We start from the raw sequence: 17195 nt of genomic DNA, 5'->3' as shown, positions 1-17195 counted from the left end.
CAGGGAACATTTCCTCAAATTAGGGGTATTTATGTCTTGGCGTTTACAGCTAACCAGTGAGTAGTATGTTGGAAAGAGAAAGAAAGACCAGTAGGGGTAAAAAACAAGAAGTGGAAGACAAAAACTGTTAACTGTAAATAAACAGATGACAAGCTATACAGGAAAGAACAGGAAAAAAAAAAATCACAAAGCCAGGAACGTATCCAGAACTCACTGAGAAAGCAATCGATCCTTAGTACAAATCAAATCTGTATGGGGGGAATCAGACAAATACAATCATATACCGACAAAATAATTCTATCGGGGTGTAAAATATGAAAAGTTTTTCAACGTGATGCTCGCCTACGTCACTGTGTCCCCTGGGACTGAGGGTTGTAGGTCACATGGGGGGGGGGGACAGGGAAAGACAGAAGGAGCTTTAAGTGGGGAGAGGGGAAAGGTTAAGATTGGTGTTTGCTATACACTAACAAAGTCCTCAGTACCAGACCTAAGAAACCTCCTTTCAAGCTGTGGGTCAGGGAGTCCGAGTGACTCCACAATGTAAGATATTGCTACTGCCTCTGGTTGCCTCCCACAAGTCGAAGGTAAGCTTTTATTGTTGAAGACATCACGCGCTTTGAGTATAGGACTTGGAGGAATTAAACTGACAGCCTCCTTTGAGGACACTCTTCACAGGCCTGAAATGTGCTATGCAAGCTGCCAAAGGAGACAAGGAATCACTGGTCCCTACCCAGCTGTGGTACTTAACTACAGCCATAATCAGCATGGCCAAATATCCCTAAAGATGCAAGGGTGGAACTAGCAGCTTAGCAGTAACCAACAGCCGTCGATCGGTCCTAGGGGCTTGCACTGGTCGGTTTTGTGTGTCAACGTGACACAAGCTGGAGTTATCACAGAGAAAGGAGAAACCTGTGAGGAAATGCCTCCATGAGATCCAGCTGAAGGCATTGTCTCAATTAGTTATCAAGACAGGGAGGGCCCAGCTCATGGTGGGTGGTGCCATCCTGGGGCTGGTGGTCCTGGGTTCTATAAGAGAGCAAGCTGAGCAAGCCAGGGGAAGCAAGCCAGTAAGCCACACCCCTCCATGGCCTCTGCATCAGCTCCTGCCTCCAAGTTCCAGTCCTGACTTCCTTTGGTGATGAACAGCAATGTGAAAGTGCAAACTAAACATATACTCTTTCTTCCCCAACTTGCTTCTTAGTGATGACATTTTGTGCAGGCATATAAACCCTGACTAAGACAGGGCTACTCAGCATGAAGTAGCTGAGGACCAGTACTGTAAACATAATCAATTATCTGGGACTAGTGAAGGTCATGGATTTTAAAGGAGAACCTACTATTTCCACTTCCCTAAACTGATATAATTATTGACTACATTCTACTTATCCTTATACCACAGACACCCGTAGCTTATAACCAAGAAGACTCTTTTTCCATCAGCAGAAGACTATTAAAGAAACCCACAACTGGTCAAAATGCAGAGAACAACTAAGGGTGGGATACCCGAACACAGCTGACAGACACACAACACTGTCCATGCCCCTAGGGCTCAGGAAGATCTAAGAAGACGGAGTGCAGAGGTCGTAAGGACCAGAGGACCAAGAAGTCTGCTCCAGGATTATGTCCTCCATGAAATCTCAGTAATACGACTGTCTAACTAAAACTCAAACAGTGACAATACCAGGTGACGTGCCAGTGTGGGTGGGGGAAATCTCAGGGGGCCCGAGTCCTAGATGAAGAGCAGTTAATGACTGTTGAGAGAGTTATCCTCGTATATGAACCCTCAAGTGGTTACCTAACACTGAGGGGCCGTCCCTAAAACAAATGCAAGAGCAAATGAACTCAGCAGAATGCATTTACATATTCATAAGTGTATAACACACACACACGTACACATGCACACACACACTTAAAAAAAAACATGAGGGGATGGGATGGGGGTTTCTGGAGGGGAAACTGGGAGAGGGGATAACATTTGAAATGTAAATAAAGAAAACATCCAGTAAAAAACAAAACAAAAACAAACATGAGTTTGGAATGGGGGTCAGGGGAATGACTGGAAGGAGGAGGGGGAACAGTGTGTCTATAGCACACATATGATAATTTAGAAGGTAAGTTTAATTTAAATAGAGAGATTAAATGGAAAGCAACAGTTATAGGTTATCAGGTATGCTTTGGAAGTAAACACGAAGGGGGTGAAGACCCAGGCCTTTCTGAGCACTGGTGGCTACCTACAGAAGGACAAAGGCTCTCCTCCTGCCCCGCAAAACATAACCCTCATATGGACGCGTCCCCACCTGTGTGTGTGTGTGTGTGTGTGTGTGTGTGTGTGTGTGTGTGCACGTTCTCATCAATCTTGGAGATGTCACAGTGCAAGGAAGACTCCCTAGCAAAAAGTCACCCTGACAATGGAGACTCATTTTTATACCAGTGCTGTTAGCCAAGATGGCCTATCACCTTTCTCTACCCTCTGCCAGGGATTCACCAAAAACAGTCACACAGACGTGCACATAAAGGCATCTCTCAGAAAGAGGGCAGGGGGTGCAATTCAGTGCGCCTCTTGGCTAAGAGAGACCTGACGATGCTTAATAAATAACAGGTGGCCCCTGTATGCTCAACGTGGGGTGCTTGTTCAATAAGAGGAGCTATCCATGAGAATGCCGCCGGGAAAGAAGCCATTTCTACAAAGACCGATTGACTGCAGGGATGTGGAAGGTTTGGAACGATACAGGTCCAGAAGCTAATTACCTTATTCAAAGCAAGCTTTAGCTCCATAAACAGCCATTCCCTGCCTGTGTTGGAACTAACACCCTGGGAGCAGTAGGTAAAACCTTTTGGAATCTCTAAAGTTACCAGACCACTAACTTCTACCAACCCCAAAACTAAGGGTATCATAAAGACAGCAAGTGAGGGGTAGAGAGAAGCCTCCCTACACTGCTGTGGCCACCTCTCTGGCACACTCAACAACAGACTTCAAACTTGGCTTCTTTAAAAAGTCTTCTTTCAATACCATAGAAGTCAGCTGTAGATATAGTTTTTTAGTTTGCTGATAGAATTCTTTCATACCTACTGAGTGCAGCCCAGGGCTTGTTTCCTGTGAGTATGGGAGTGGGGGCTCAAGACAAGTATAAAAATATGCAACTCTCTCCCACCACCATTACACTGTTGAAAGGCCACATGCACAAACCTGATGCCTTAGGATAAAATTTAAGGTGCGAAGCCATCCTAGGCTTCTGACAAAAGAGCTAGAGATGATGCTTCACCATCTGTAGCTTTCTTATTAAAATAACAATGTTTTTAAAGATGCCGTAAAAAGGAATGCTGTGATCAAACAAACAAACAAACAAACACCAAACCTAACTGTAAATGGAGTAGAAACACAGGTCAGCTATTCAGGTGCTACCAGAGGTCACGGAATTTATTTGAATTTAAAATACATAAAAATAGATTTTTTGCAAAGAAGAACCTTAGCAAGTGTGACTTCTCATTGTATGCACCAATGTTTTTAAGTCAATGTTTAAAAACAGAATGTAGCAAAGGCATTTTGAAAAGCCACATGGTAGCTTAACTACTGTAGAAGCTCAGACAGACAGACAGACAGACAGATAAAAGGAATTTAAATGTAGTTACCATATACTACAGAAGAAACTGCCCCAATAGGACATCATATACTACCAATTAAAAATCCCAGTACCAGAAATTGGTTCTATCTTTTTGAGTCATTAGCCAAACGGGACCTTCAGACCCTCTACTCCTCCTGAACATCACGGGCTATTGCCAATATTATCAGTTGCCTTCTACACCTTGAGGATAAGAGCCCATGCTAAAGACACTACATACACACGACATTAAACCTTGAGAAATCAAGCTGGTACCCAACTAGAATCTTCACCCTGACTGAATAGTGTTTACAGTGCAAAGTGCTATATATGCCACTCAAAGACAGAGGACCATCCGTGTCAGCCAGCTCTGAACTCTCTGAGCGGCAACAGTGACGATCGGTGTATATGTTAGGAGAGTAACCAACCAGCTGCTAATAGGTTTCAGAATATGGAACCCCCTAGATGACACTGCTAAAGTGGCCAAGGAAACCTGCTACTAGCTAAAGGGATGCAGCAGGTAAATGACTCCTACTGACACGACACACTGCTGTCCCCATAGATGAACGCTTTGCTCAACCCATGTCAGAGAAGCGTCTTGAAGTACGTGGGAATTCACGCAGAGACCCACAACTGGACAATATGCAGAGGGGAGAGACTTTGGAGGCTCAGTACTTAATGAAATGTTTTTATCACTCCCCCTGCCCCCCAAATAACCCTGGGAGCTATTCAGAGAAGAAGGTGGAAAGGTTGTAAGGGCCAGAAGTAAGAGATGCCTCTAGGGAAACAATGTCTTCTAGACACAACAGGACTGATGTGCATTCGAGCTCACTGAGACTGGCGCACCATACACGAGACCTGCAAGGTCCAAGACAGATAGGATCCCAGCACTGAGACGGGGAGTGGACACAGGATCCCACACCCAACCAAGAAGCTATGTCCAATTGATACTTGCTAGAAGAGGGAAAATCAGATTTCTCTAATGGAGTGACAATGGATCACTAGACTCGGGCTCAGGAACAGTCGGCCAACACAAAGTGGACTCCATGTTGTTATGTGTGTGTGTGTGTGAGTGTGTGTGTGAGTGTGAGTGTGTGTATGTATGTGTGTGAGTATGTGAGTTTGTGTGTATAAGTGTGTGAGTGTGTGTGAGTATGTGTGTGTATAAGTGTATGAGTGCATGAGTATAAGTGTATGAGTGTGTGTGTGAGTGTGTGTGTGAGTGTGAGTGTGTGTATGTATGTGTGTGAGTATGTGAGTTTGTGTGTATAAGTGTGTGAGTGTGTGTGAGTATGTGTGTGTATAAGTGTATGAGTGCATGAGTATAAGTGTATGAGTGTGTGTATGAGTGTGTGTGAGAGTGTGTGTGTATGTGTGTGTGTGTATGAATGTGTGCTTTGTTTTGTGTTGAGAAAGAACATGATGGGTGGCTAGGAGTAGGGGAGGTTCTAGAAGACTAACAATAGGATCGGAATATATTGCGTGAAAAAGTTAAGAACTAAAAATTAAAAAAGAGTTGTTATCTGATGACTTCTTCTTGGCCAGGTTCCTTCCACTGCAGCTCAACTTGCCTCACACTTTCTGTGTTGGTGAGGTGACCCTGAACTTGCACATGCGAGTAGAATCTCCTAGCATGGAGCCACAGTCCGAGGCCCCCCCACCTAATTTTGTATTTTTAATTATGAGATAGTCTCATTGAGCTATCTAAACTGGCCCTGACGTCCCCCTCTAGTCCCAGAAGACCTCGAACTTGTTAACTCCCCTGCCTTGCTCTTCTGAGTACCAGGATCACAGGCCTGAGCCACTGGCTTTGAGACCCTGTACCCCACCAGCTATCCTCCAAGCACATGGCTGACCCTCTGTTGATTCAGTTGTCTCTTCACGTGGGAAAGGTTGCAGACCAGACAATACGGGGAAGGTGGTGTTCCCTCCTGCACTACCAGTAATCCTGTGTCACGAGCGAAAGAGAAAGGAACTCTTCATCCATTAAAAAAGGGTGTTATAATGGCAGAACATGGGACTGCCCTTGGGGGATGGATCCTTTCAGAAGATCAAATGAACAGCTGAGCTATTGGCTCTTCCTGACTGGTCCAATAAGGGACATGAGTAAAGGTTTTAGTTCTCAGGCCACAGAGCTGGCTCAGCAGTTAAGGGCACCTGCTGGGCCTACACAGGACCCAGGTTCAATTACCATCACCTACACGGCAGCTCAGAACCATCTACAAGAACTCTTGCCCTGAGGGATAGACCTTCACAGGCACCCGGCATATATGCTATCCATGTACATATATATTCAGGCAAAACATTAATATCCATAAAACAATAAAATAAATCAATCCCCCCCAATATCCTAAACTCTCAGGTTTTAAGTTTCATGTAACAGACCTCAGAGCACAACTTGTATAGAATACTTGTGTGGATATACGTATTTATTGTGGCCAAATCATCCTTACATACTGCACGAAGCCATCTAGGGACCACAATTTTGGTTGGAAAGGCAGCCTTACTGGCTTGCAGAGACCTCAACCGCCTGGTTTTCCAGTGACTCCCCTGAAGCTCGTCTTCTGAAAAGGCCGGTTCATAAAGAAATGTTACCTGAGCATCGCAAGGGACGAGCGCCCACTGAACAACTGCTGCTCGCACAAAATACTATTTTCCCGCACACACAACCTGTAACCTCAAGGGGAGAAAAGGCTTGAAAGAATGAGGAGCTACGGCTGCTAAGTTCTGAAGCGTGAACAAAGTGTGCACACGTCACTAGTGTATAGATTCACCGACAGCTCATGGAGAGCTCGGATGACATGTGTCTGAACCAAAGACAGGCTTGAGAAACCCTGTTAGCGCAATTCAGTCTTGTTTGTCTTGTTGTTGTCCTTTTATGGGTTTTGTTTGTTTGTTTGTGTTGTTGTTGTTTTTTGAGACAGGGTCTTATTTTGTTGCCCATGGCGGCAGCAATTCTGCTTCAGCCTCCCATGTGCTGGGTCTCACTCTGTAGCCAATGGCAATTTCACCGCACTGACCTTCCAAGAGCAAATCACTACGCTGCTGGTTCTGCCTTTGTTCTATTTCTGCTTGTTGTTTGTTTGTTTTGTTTTGTTCTTTTCTTTTTTCTTTTTTTCAGAGCTGGGGACCAAACCCAGGGCCTTGCGCTTGCTAGGCAAGTGCTCTACCGCTGAGCTAAATCCCCAACCCCATTTGTTTTGTTTTTATTGTGTGGGGGCATAGGCATGCAGCGGCTACGTATCTGAGAATGCAAGTGCCCATGGAGGTCAGAGCTGTGCAGTTATAGGCACCCTGTGTGAGTGAAATCAAATATTAGAGGTAAGCTCCCTTCACCTCCAAGTCATTCCTCCAGACCCTGCCTTTGGTTTTAAACCCTTGAATTGGAACCAGGTCAGTGAAGCTGATAGAGGCAAAGCACCCGAGAGTTTCTGCAGAAGGGAGAGGATAAGCACTCTAGGACTAGATGCCAGTAAAGGAAAAAATGCCAGTTAAGAAAGAGCGGGTCTGCCTTTCCTCCTACAAGGTATTTAAACTGTGACCCTGGAGGAAAATGAATGCATGCAATCTCTGTAGCCTTGGAAGCTAAAACAGGATCCCAAGGTGCTGAATTAATATATCAGTGTTGATAGGATAAGCTCATTTTGACTAAAAGACTTGTAAGCAATTTCAGACGTAATGGTTCTTGCATTTCTCAAGTGTAACCTTCCACAGTAAATAAAAGTAAATTAAAGCATCAGGTTAGGTGGCTGGAGAACTGGCTCAGCGCTTAAGAGCACTGGCTGTTCTTCCAGGAAACTGGAGTTCAATTCCCAGCAACCCCATGGCAGCTCACCGTCGTCATCTGTAACTCCAAGATCTGACACCCCCATACAGATAGATATGCATGCAGGTGAAATTCAAATGCACATGAAATTAAATAATTAAAAAACAAAACAAAAGACTATCAGGCTAAAGTAAATATTATGAAGGAAGTCCACAGGCTAGCCAAAAGAGGAAGAAGTGAATTTCAAGACAGTAACATTATACCCTAAAATAACGGTGGCCATTACAGTGAGCCAGGGACCAGGTGCATCCCGGAAATAAATTCATTTGGTCCTCAAACAAGGAACTCTGTTACTATCGCATTTGTAGAACGAAGAAGAGGGTCCAGAGAGGTGGAGTTATGCGTATGGTTACTCCCTAGGGAGTGAGAGTCAGGATTCAAACCCCAGCAGCCTGCGGCTGGAGCTGTGCTAAGCTGGCCCTTCAGACTCTCCCGCTGAGCCCCACTGATACACGGGGAGGAGATGACTGCCAGAGGCCCGCAAAGGCTTACACGGCATATGGAAAGACAAGTGTGAACATAACGGGTAAGGGAACAGTGAGCTAAACAACTCCACCAGCCAGATTTGTTTCTAAGTTAAACAAAAGCAGCTGGGAAGCTGTTTGCTTTCGATGGAGGTACTGTCAGACATACATGATCATATTTTATACGTCCGTTAAATGTGCTTATTCCATGTGTGCCGCGGCCACTTTCTCTAGCCCTGACGTTTACCATTAAATCGCCTCAGACTGCGACCTCTGAAGACAGCACGCTACCAGCACTGCCAGGATTAGAATGCGGTCCTCATCTGTGAGAACCCAAGGTCCAAATAAAAGAGCTAGATGAACAGGCTGAGTCATAGACATAAGCAACGCTTCAGGTCCCTGGAGATGACAAGGACGTTCTCGATTCCCACCGTGCTAAGTTTCCAGAACCCTCTTCCCCATCCGTCTTTTCCAAAGCAGCTCCTCTGCACAGGGTGCAGTGTTCACCTAAGACCTCTTCCAGAGGCTGTGTGGATTTGACAGCACCATGTGGGGTTAGTGTGGTAAATTCGAGCAGCAAGGAAGGGCGACAGAGTGCAATGCTGGCGAGCCATACCTAGCTCCTTCTGAATGATGTCAGGGATTCCTGAAATAGTCTTTCTCCTTTTGACTTTCTTCGGTCGTCTTACCAGAGTGTCAGTGTAAATTAGAGACCGCCGAAGGCTGGCCTGACGATCAAAATTCTCCCCTAATGTGGAATAGTAGAACAAGCAGAGCAATGTTATCGTCAAGCAAGCTGACACCATGTGCGATTTCCGAGAAGCTTGTAAAATGATAAGAAAGTATTAATGATGAGGTTAGCCAGTCACATGAATGATGGAGGCCAAAGGGCAAAAAAAAAAAAAAAAAAAAAAAAAAAGGAAGAAAAGCACATTATCATCAGAAGGCTGTTTCCAGTGTCTGCTGTGTGTCCGTCAGAGGAAGGCACCTTCTGCTCGCTTCCAAATGTCAATAACACACTGCAAGACGATTCTTTGTCACTAGAGAGCAAATCACCTGGCAAGTGATTGCTTCATAAAGCACTCTGATCACAAAGATCGATTTTTATATCGGTGTGTATTAGTGGCAACAGGAAGGTTGAATTTACCTAGTCATTCCACAGAGACTCATATCATGCAAGGGCAAGTCCAAGTCCGAGCTTACCAAATGCTGTTCAAGAAGGCTAACAATTTGGATGGGGTGCGAAATCATAATAGCAGTAGTTCTCAACCTGTGGGCTGTGACCCCTTTGGGTTGGGTGAACGACCCTTCCAGGGGGCTGCATATCAGATACTTACACTATGACTCGCAAAGGGAGCAAAATTACAGTTACGAAGTAGCGATTAAATAATTTTACGGTTGGGGGTTAGCACGACGTGAGGCGTCGTGTTAAAGGAGTGCAACATTAGGAAGGTTGAGAACCACCTCATTATAGTATGAGAGGCAATTTTAATGGAAACCAAAAGTCTTATAATGATAAAGTACTTTTCATCACAATGAGACCCAGCAGCACTGCTGTTGTCGAAGCTGAGCCCTTCCTTTCTTGTTTCACAAAATTTTTAAGGTGCTGGGGCTGGAACCCAGGGTTTTTACACACGGTGGGCAAGTGTTCCACCAACGAGCTGCATCCCCACTTCTTCTCAGCATCCTTTAAAATTGATCCCATTTCAGACACCAGGACCCCAGTGCCACACCCACAGAGTTTCCCCAGAGTTCAAGCAGGTTAGAACACATTATGGGAAACTAGAAAACAGTAAGGTCCCTGACAGAATCTGTTACAGACTGGTCTGTTCTGAACCGTTTGATTAAAGGAAGCTTTGCAGTATGTTGCCTTTTTACATAGTTACTATCTTAAAAATGATACTAAAAAAACATATATTCACACACTTCTATCCTCATCTTAAGTGTGAGAAAAGTATAAAATTGTCACTCTTGTTTACTAATACCACCATAGCTTCAAAGTGGATATGTGGTAGATAAATGCATAGGAGTGACATGTGAACCTGGTCTCATTCAAACAAGCTAATTTTTAAGCATATGCCATCCACTGAGGAACAATCTATAAATGCTTATAGATTTGAAAATCCTTGCAACTTTGCTCTGAATAGAGAAAAACAGAGGGAATTCAGGGCAGGCCTTGAAATGTCAGTAGGTAGCCCTCTGTGATAAATGGGCCCCCGTAAATACGACAGCTTAAACAGTGCTTAAAAACAGAGGGTCCGTCAGTGTTTTACTAGTTTCCTGCGGCAGAGAAAAGATACTCCTTTCATGGAGGCCTTAAAAGCGGGCAAAAGTATTACTAGAAAGAAAGTTGTGTCTAGTCTCCGGGCATTTTCCCCACTACGGGGAAGGGGGAAAAACAATCCAAGTACTAAGAAAATTATGGGGATTAGGGATTTAGCTCAGTGGTAGAGCGCTTGCCTAGCAAGTGCAAGCCCCTGGGTTCAGTCCCCAGCTCCGGAAAATAAAAAAAAGAAAGAAAGAAAATTATGAAGCAAATCAGAGGAGGATAAAATCCCATCTACAACATTCACACTGTGACCATGAAAGGCCGTGTCACAATTCATTAAGTAGAGGCTGGCTTCCGTACCCTGGTGTCCTCAACGGCAGTCACCTAATGTCCAGTGCCGTGTAGTCAGGAGATAATTGTCAGTTAAATTGGATTGTTCCCTTTCTCTCTTTTACACAGCATCAGCTCAAACATTAGTACAGAACGGTTTGAAAATGATCTCTGAGTGTGTTGACCCACACACTTATCTTTTAGGTAGAAGACTTGACACGTGGCAGGCGATGGGATACAGTCGCACACTCTTTTTCTTTAAAACATTTCCCCTCCTGAACCTTTAGGACATACCCAGTCTCTACAAGACTGTAACTAAAGGGATTAAACCCCCTTTCAGGCCCATGGCTTACTGTGTTTGTGTTCTTCAGCCCTAGGCCTGGGAGGCTCTACCCTCCATTTGAAGCCTTGTGTGCACTGGCATTTGTTTTTCCAAATGCCTTACTGAAAAGTCAAACTAGAGGGTCACAATCTCCCAATAATAAGCCCGTAACTACTTCCTACAAGCAATGGCATCCTCTGTCTGGAATTTGAGAAAGATACAATTTAGAGAGCAGGGGACTGAAGAAGCTGTCCCAGTCCAACCACCCAAAGTGAAAGAAAGCTTTAAACTTATGGCTTCTTTGGACCAGACTCGAGAAACACATACTTTAGAAGCCCGTGTGTCTACGTGAACACACGGATCCAGAAAACAGACTGATGTGTAGATGACTGTTAAATTAACGTTGGCCTCCTGGGGAAACGCTAACAGCCCAATGAGAAACAGATTGTGTTTTCTAGGACTCAGGCAGTTCGTTGCTTCATTATTAGCATTCAATCACCTTGCATGGACGGCATTCAAAAGCCTCCTTTTATATCTACGAAATCCAAATCTACTTAGGCTACCAAACAGGTAAGAAGGAAAGCTCAGAGAAAGAAACAACTCGGTGATCCATCTGGAAGGATATATTTCACTACCCTTCTTTATGCTTGAAAACCCTGATTTTCACTAGCCCCATTTCAAGGCGGAACCTTTGACTCCAATTCCTTTAACGGTTGTCATATTTCACAGCATGATATGCACAGTTTATAATACTACATTGATGCTTTTAATCCTGTATAATTAATGTCTTCTCATTTAATCATCTTGTAGAAAATGTAAGCATTCTGATGTCTAATGAAATAGGCAGTAAAAAAAAAAAATCACACATAGTACTAAATACATGGTGTGCTCAAGGAGATCGGCAACGCGATTTACAAAGAAAACGGATTAAAATGTCATGCTGTTTCTTTAAGGCTTAAGTTTGTAAAAATATAAGAAGTTTACATGGGGTTGAAAATAATTCATGTACTTATTAATCAAGTTTCCATGGAAATTCCAAACATAACTTCCAAATATACTTTAAGGTATTTTAAAAAAAAATACATCATATCTAAATGTTATTAGCCCTTGCAAGTCTACGGGGACCATGGCAACAAGTCTTCCAATAGCAATATCCTCAGAAGATAGGAGGATGCTATGGGGTTCATCCTAATTGCTGATGGAAACTGCTTCTTTTTGGTCAGCCAGATTTAAGGACCTTGGGACCAGGCTGTGTGTGGATTTTGTCTATATGACACTCGTCATTTATTTCTATGTAATACACCATACTTGTTTACACTAAAGTGTGTGTGTGTGTGTGTGTGTGTGTGTGTGTCCATCCCTTGAGGATGAAAAACTCAGGGCCTTGCCAGTGGCTACCAACTCTTTAACATTTTGCACTTTGTGTCCTTCCCTTACTGCTAACCAATTCTCTTTGCAGGTTGCAGAAGAGATACAGATGACAAATTTGATTCTTTTTAACAGTTCTACAGTTGTGAAATCAGCTTGCAGCTCTCTGTGTTTTGTTACTTTGTTGCCCTAAATCATCAAAAAAGGTTAATGATTCAACCTGGCAGTTGGGGGCCACAGTACACCCAATGTGCCAATTCTTAAAATTGATCCCTTGGCAGAAATGGATCTTTACCTGAGGTTTAAAACTCAAATTAGAGAAACTAAGGCATACTTTATCATTCTACTAAGATTTTTTTTTTAAGATATGCTTTGGTTATTAATTTCCTAGATGTTTTTCTCTCAAAAATTTCCTTCTTTTTCTATTTGAACAGACAAAGAGTAAGAAAATCAGAAACATGTTGTAATTTTTTTTCATTTCTAGAAATATTTCTTATATGAGTACACAATTTTTGCTGCTAAGGACCACATTTATATTGACAGTCCTACGCAACTGAAATCTTAGCTAAGAACAGTGCAATTCAAAAGCCATCTTTTATATGAATGGCTGAACCAGGGAGTTCTCTGACAGAACATTTGTTGTCAGTCTCCTTATCTAACAAACCTGTTTTTCATGCACATACATATGTAGTTGGAGTGTTTCCTCCATCAAACAAAGAACAGGAGGCTAGATACATAAAGAAAATGCTCATACATAGAGCAAACAAAGCCACTGTGGCCTCCCAAGGACATCCTGACTCTGTTCACACCACAAAGCATACCAGTTATGTTAATAGGAACCACATCAGCCTGGACTGTCTGGGCTTGCTGTCGTGTCTTCTCTTCTGGTGTTGGCAGCGGCAGGGACTTGGTCCAGTTTGTCTGAGTATGAAGGTCAGAGAAGTCACCTGAGGTTGGCGTTTTAGGTCTCCTGATACCAATAAATCTTTCTTCTTCAGATGAAGAGAGAGAATACTGCAGAGAGAGGGGGGGAAAGGGTGTAAGTAATTAACAGGAAAAGTTACAAATACAGTTTATTTTTAAAAATTAGACTAATTTATAACATGTCTGAAAATGATTCCTTTTAAGAACAGAGCAACAATCTTTTCTTGCACATGACCTTCCACATATATGATCCATCCTGCCTCTGGTCTGGAAAATGTCAGAAGGTTCTGCAGACCCACAGAGCCTTTACAGCCTTACAGCTTTTCTTAGTGGTGCCGTGGTTAGAAAATGTATGGACTTAACTTAATGTTAGAAGCCCGGAGAAAAGTCATAGCCAAGACCACCAGTTTCTATTTGTATTAAAATGCAGTTTTCCTCAAAGCAATTTTGAACTTCAATCTTATTTTCTTTAAGCTCTGACCTCAAGGAACGCTTTGAAGTGATGGAGGTATTTCATTGTTCAACTATTTGTGTGCTTCTAAAACCATCTATACGGATTAAAAAAAAAAACTTACTGTGAAATTGTTAAGTTTTAAGACTCTGACTAAAGTGGTGCTCTAGGCCTTATCAGAATTCCATGACAATATTTTAGTTGTGCCTTCTTTGATACAAATTAGCATCCTCAGTAAAGAGCCTTTCTTCAATGACCCTCTCCTGCAACACCTGAAGATGTGTAAGCTGTGTTGGCAAGCATTTTATGCAAGACTTTACAAGAGTTCATGGGAATCCAGTTCTGTAATGAGGATGACCCAAGAACTCAAAATAAATGTTCCATGTTTGAGAACAAGAGCAAAGCCAAAAGAACAACAAAAGAGTAGCTGACTCTTGTGAGGAGATAGCCATTTAAGATATACAATAAAAGGAAAAGGACCAATCAAGTTTATACAATTTGAACTGAAGTACCACTGTGGAAATAAGGTGTTTCAGAAGAATTCTATTGAAGAATAAAAAAAAGGTGGTGAACCTTCCTAAAGTAGACACCTGTGTAAGCAGCTCCCAGATCAACCTCTCTCAACCAATCCCCCCAAAACTGCTATATGGCTTTGTTTCATGTTATTTGATAAAGGAACTCATACCGTCAGCTCTCTTATGGCTTCTTTGCATTTGTGAAGATTTGTCTAGCTTTAAATGGTATGTTTGGATGCCTTCTGGCATGTAAGGAATGCTTCTAAGGGGACACATAGATGAAATAAAAATACAGAAAGACGTCACTCCATTATCTCAGACACAAGATCACTGCTGCCACTGTTTAGTGCTATGAAACAAACTTCCTGCAAAATACCCATCCCTTTTACTACATGGGTGACACAAATCTGAAAAACAGCATAGGGACATACTCAACACTCCAAAGTCCCAGACTCCTCTGAAACTTTTTCTTCTTTTACTTTGCTAGGAAGAGGTGTATTGCCTTTTTTCTGCGCCTGAAGGTGCTTACTCTTAAGTTGTAATGAATGTGCATGACTGTTAAGTAGAATGCCAGTGAGCATGGCAGACACAGAAATATGACTTTAGAAAAGTAAAACCCATGGATTGAAAAAAGCACCAATTTTTCTTTTGTTACAAGGACAATAACAATAATAAAAACATCATGGAAATAAATATAAATCATATCATTAAATATTTCAATACCTACTTTTACTGTTGCTACCTTACAAAACACAAAAAGACCATTTAGTTTCTTTTCCGTCTAGGGAAAATGTGGGTTAATATTTGTGACTTGAAAAATACACTCAATATGTTAAGCACATGTGTGTCCCTGACAACTTATTTGGCAGCATTGTTCTGATGAGACCTCGCACAGGTCTCTACAAAATTCCCTTACAAAATTCCCAGCAAAATGGCTCAGCAGGTAAAGTACTTGCTGTTGGTATTCTGTCTAAGCTCCACCCCCACAGCTACCAGGCAGCAGCCAGGTATGCTCCGCCCCACAGTTGCCTAGCAACGGCCAGCTGTGCCTGACTTTAAAGGGGGCTGCTTGCCCCCTCCTCTCCCTCTTACTCTTTGTTCTTCTCTGTTCTTGCCCCCTTCCCCCTTCCCACCACTTGCCCATGGCCAGTCTCCTTTCCTCTCCTCTCTTCTTCTCTCATTAAACCTCTCCACGTGGAACCATGTCGGCTTGGTGTTTTCTGTCCAGGCGCAGGCCGAGATTTAAACCCTAACACGTGCCACTAACTCTGATGCCCTGAGTTCAATCCCAGGAACCCACATGAAAGGAAATACAGAGTCTTGCAACTTGTCCTCTGACCTCCACCTGCACACTGTGGCTGTGATTTCTCACACATGTACAAAAATAAAAGTAGTATTAAAATCATCAAATAGATTTCTGAGGTATCAGAAGTTGAGACCACAGGTGTAAATCCACTAGTTCAATCTTTCTGCAGTTTTGACACTCTTGTTAAGTGTGACTAATACCACATTATTTCTCTATCTGCAAGGTGCAGACACAAATGCATATTAAAATTGATTTTATTTGAGAATTTTCATGGCAGTTTGTATAAAAGTCATGTGTCTGGAATCTCAAGTGAGTTAGAAGCTTACTCAAGCAAAACAAACAGCTTGAAATATGGCATTAAATTTGGGAAAAATACTGAGAACAGAGGAAAAGTGAAGTCCTGGACTGGTGGAGAACAGAGGAGATCGTTTATTATGTGACACAGCCAAGGATTGGGGACAAACAGCCTTCATTTGCCTCCCTAGCACCCTGAGGAGGCTCTGCAGGCCCACTAACCTACTTTCCTTTCAGATGGCTGATGATGTCAGAGTCCATAGCTTTCACAGTGAGGCAGAACTTCCCTGCAGTTTTGGTTGTTATGGGAGGAACCTCAGAGCAGGCTATAGTGTGACAACTCACTCACAAAGCAAATCCATTTTACCAAGCTCTCAAGAGCTCTCTTCTCTGGTGAGCAAATTTCCCAGGCAAGGAGAACACAAAATCAATATGCAAATGTGGCTGTTTCACATCTACTAAAGAAAAGGCCAGGGGTGGGTGACTTTCAGAATGATCCAATTCCCAGGCCCAATCTGTTTATAAACACAACAGGGACCAGGAAAGCCCTGCTGAGTCTCGGGGGCAGTCTTTCCTATGGTTTCTATTGAGAAAGACGTGCTCTGTATGATGGCCACCTCACGTGCCAGAGACCTGCTTCCCACCTTCATGCTTCAGTATTGGATTGCTAGGAGGTAGGTCCTGGTGAGGATACCCTCGGAGAGAATGGAACTCTGTTTCCTTCCTTTTCTGGAATGTTTGCCTTCTGGCCACAGGTGAATGGTTTTGTTTCACTCCTCCTTGATGCTGTAAAATGTCGCCTCTCCATGGGCCCCCACAGGCCTTTTTACAACAGGTTATTTAGTATTTGTTACACGGAATGGAAGAGGACCAGCTTAGTCCAGGTTTTATTGCTGCAATAAAACACCATAACTAAAGAGCAAGTTGGGAGGAAAGGGTTTACTTAGCTTATACCTCCACTTTGCTGTTCATCACTGAAGGAAATCAGACAAGAACTCAAACAGGGCAGGAGTCTGGAAGCAAGGATGCAGAGGCCATGGCGGAGTGCAGCTTACTGGCTTACTTCCTCTGGCTTGCTCAGCCTGCTCTCTTATAGAACCCAGGACCACCAGCCCAGGGATGGCCCTTCCTAGAGCGGGCTGGACCCTCCCCCACTGATCATTAATTGAGAAAACATATTATAGCTGGAACTCATGAAGGCATTTTTTTTCTCAACTGAGGCTTCTTTCTCTGTGACAACTTTATTTTGTGTCAAGTTGACACACAAAACTGGTCAGTACAATGACTAATAGAAATCTTGTAACGCCCTGGTTACTGTGCCAGCCCAGTAACTGGTGCTCCTCCCTCTGCTTTGTTTCTACTTCTCCCCTTGCAACAATATATTCTCTTCACAGGTTGTAAGGCACATCCTGGTACTCCTCTCCCCAAACTCTCCAGAATCCTTCCTGTGAATATCAGGTAAGCCGAAGATGAAGAGCCATCAGAAGCAAGCATTACAGCTGTGAAGAAACTGGGGTGGGGTAGGGG

At 43.2% G+C, this 17195-nt stretch overlaps 1 protein-coding gene across 10 annotated transcripts in view; it reads right to left on the bottom strand.

Moving 5' to 3' along the window:
• The window catches only part of Nhsl1 (NHS-like 1), a 235601-nt gene that overhangs the window by 11245 nt on the left and 207161 nt on the right, over positions 1–17195 (bottom strand). For 5 of the 10 annotated variants that reach the window (XM_087556596.1, XM_087556554.1, XM_087556558.1 and 2 more), the window contains 2 exon segments: positions 13000–13192; positions 8506–8637 (listed from right to left, as the gene is read on the bottom strand). Coding sequence is in view for 8 of the 10 variants with exons in the window: in XM_087556554.1 (XP_087412680.1) it covers positions 8506–8637; positions 13000–13192 (325 nt within the window). In the remaining 2 variants the exon portion in view is untranslated. 10 annotated transcript variants of the gene reach the window in all.

Source organism: Rattus norvegicus, chromosome 1 (assembly GCF_021556685.1).
Source record: "Rattus norvegicus strain SHRSP/BbbUtx chromosome 1, alternate assembly SHRSP_T2T, whole genome shotgun sequence".
Lineage (NCBI taxonomy): Eukaryota > Metazoa > Chordata > Mammalia > Rodentia > Muridae > Rattus > Rattus norvegicus.
The sequence above is the reverse complement of the archived record's forward strand: the minus strand, read 5'-3'. Positions and strand labels throughout refer to the sequence as shown.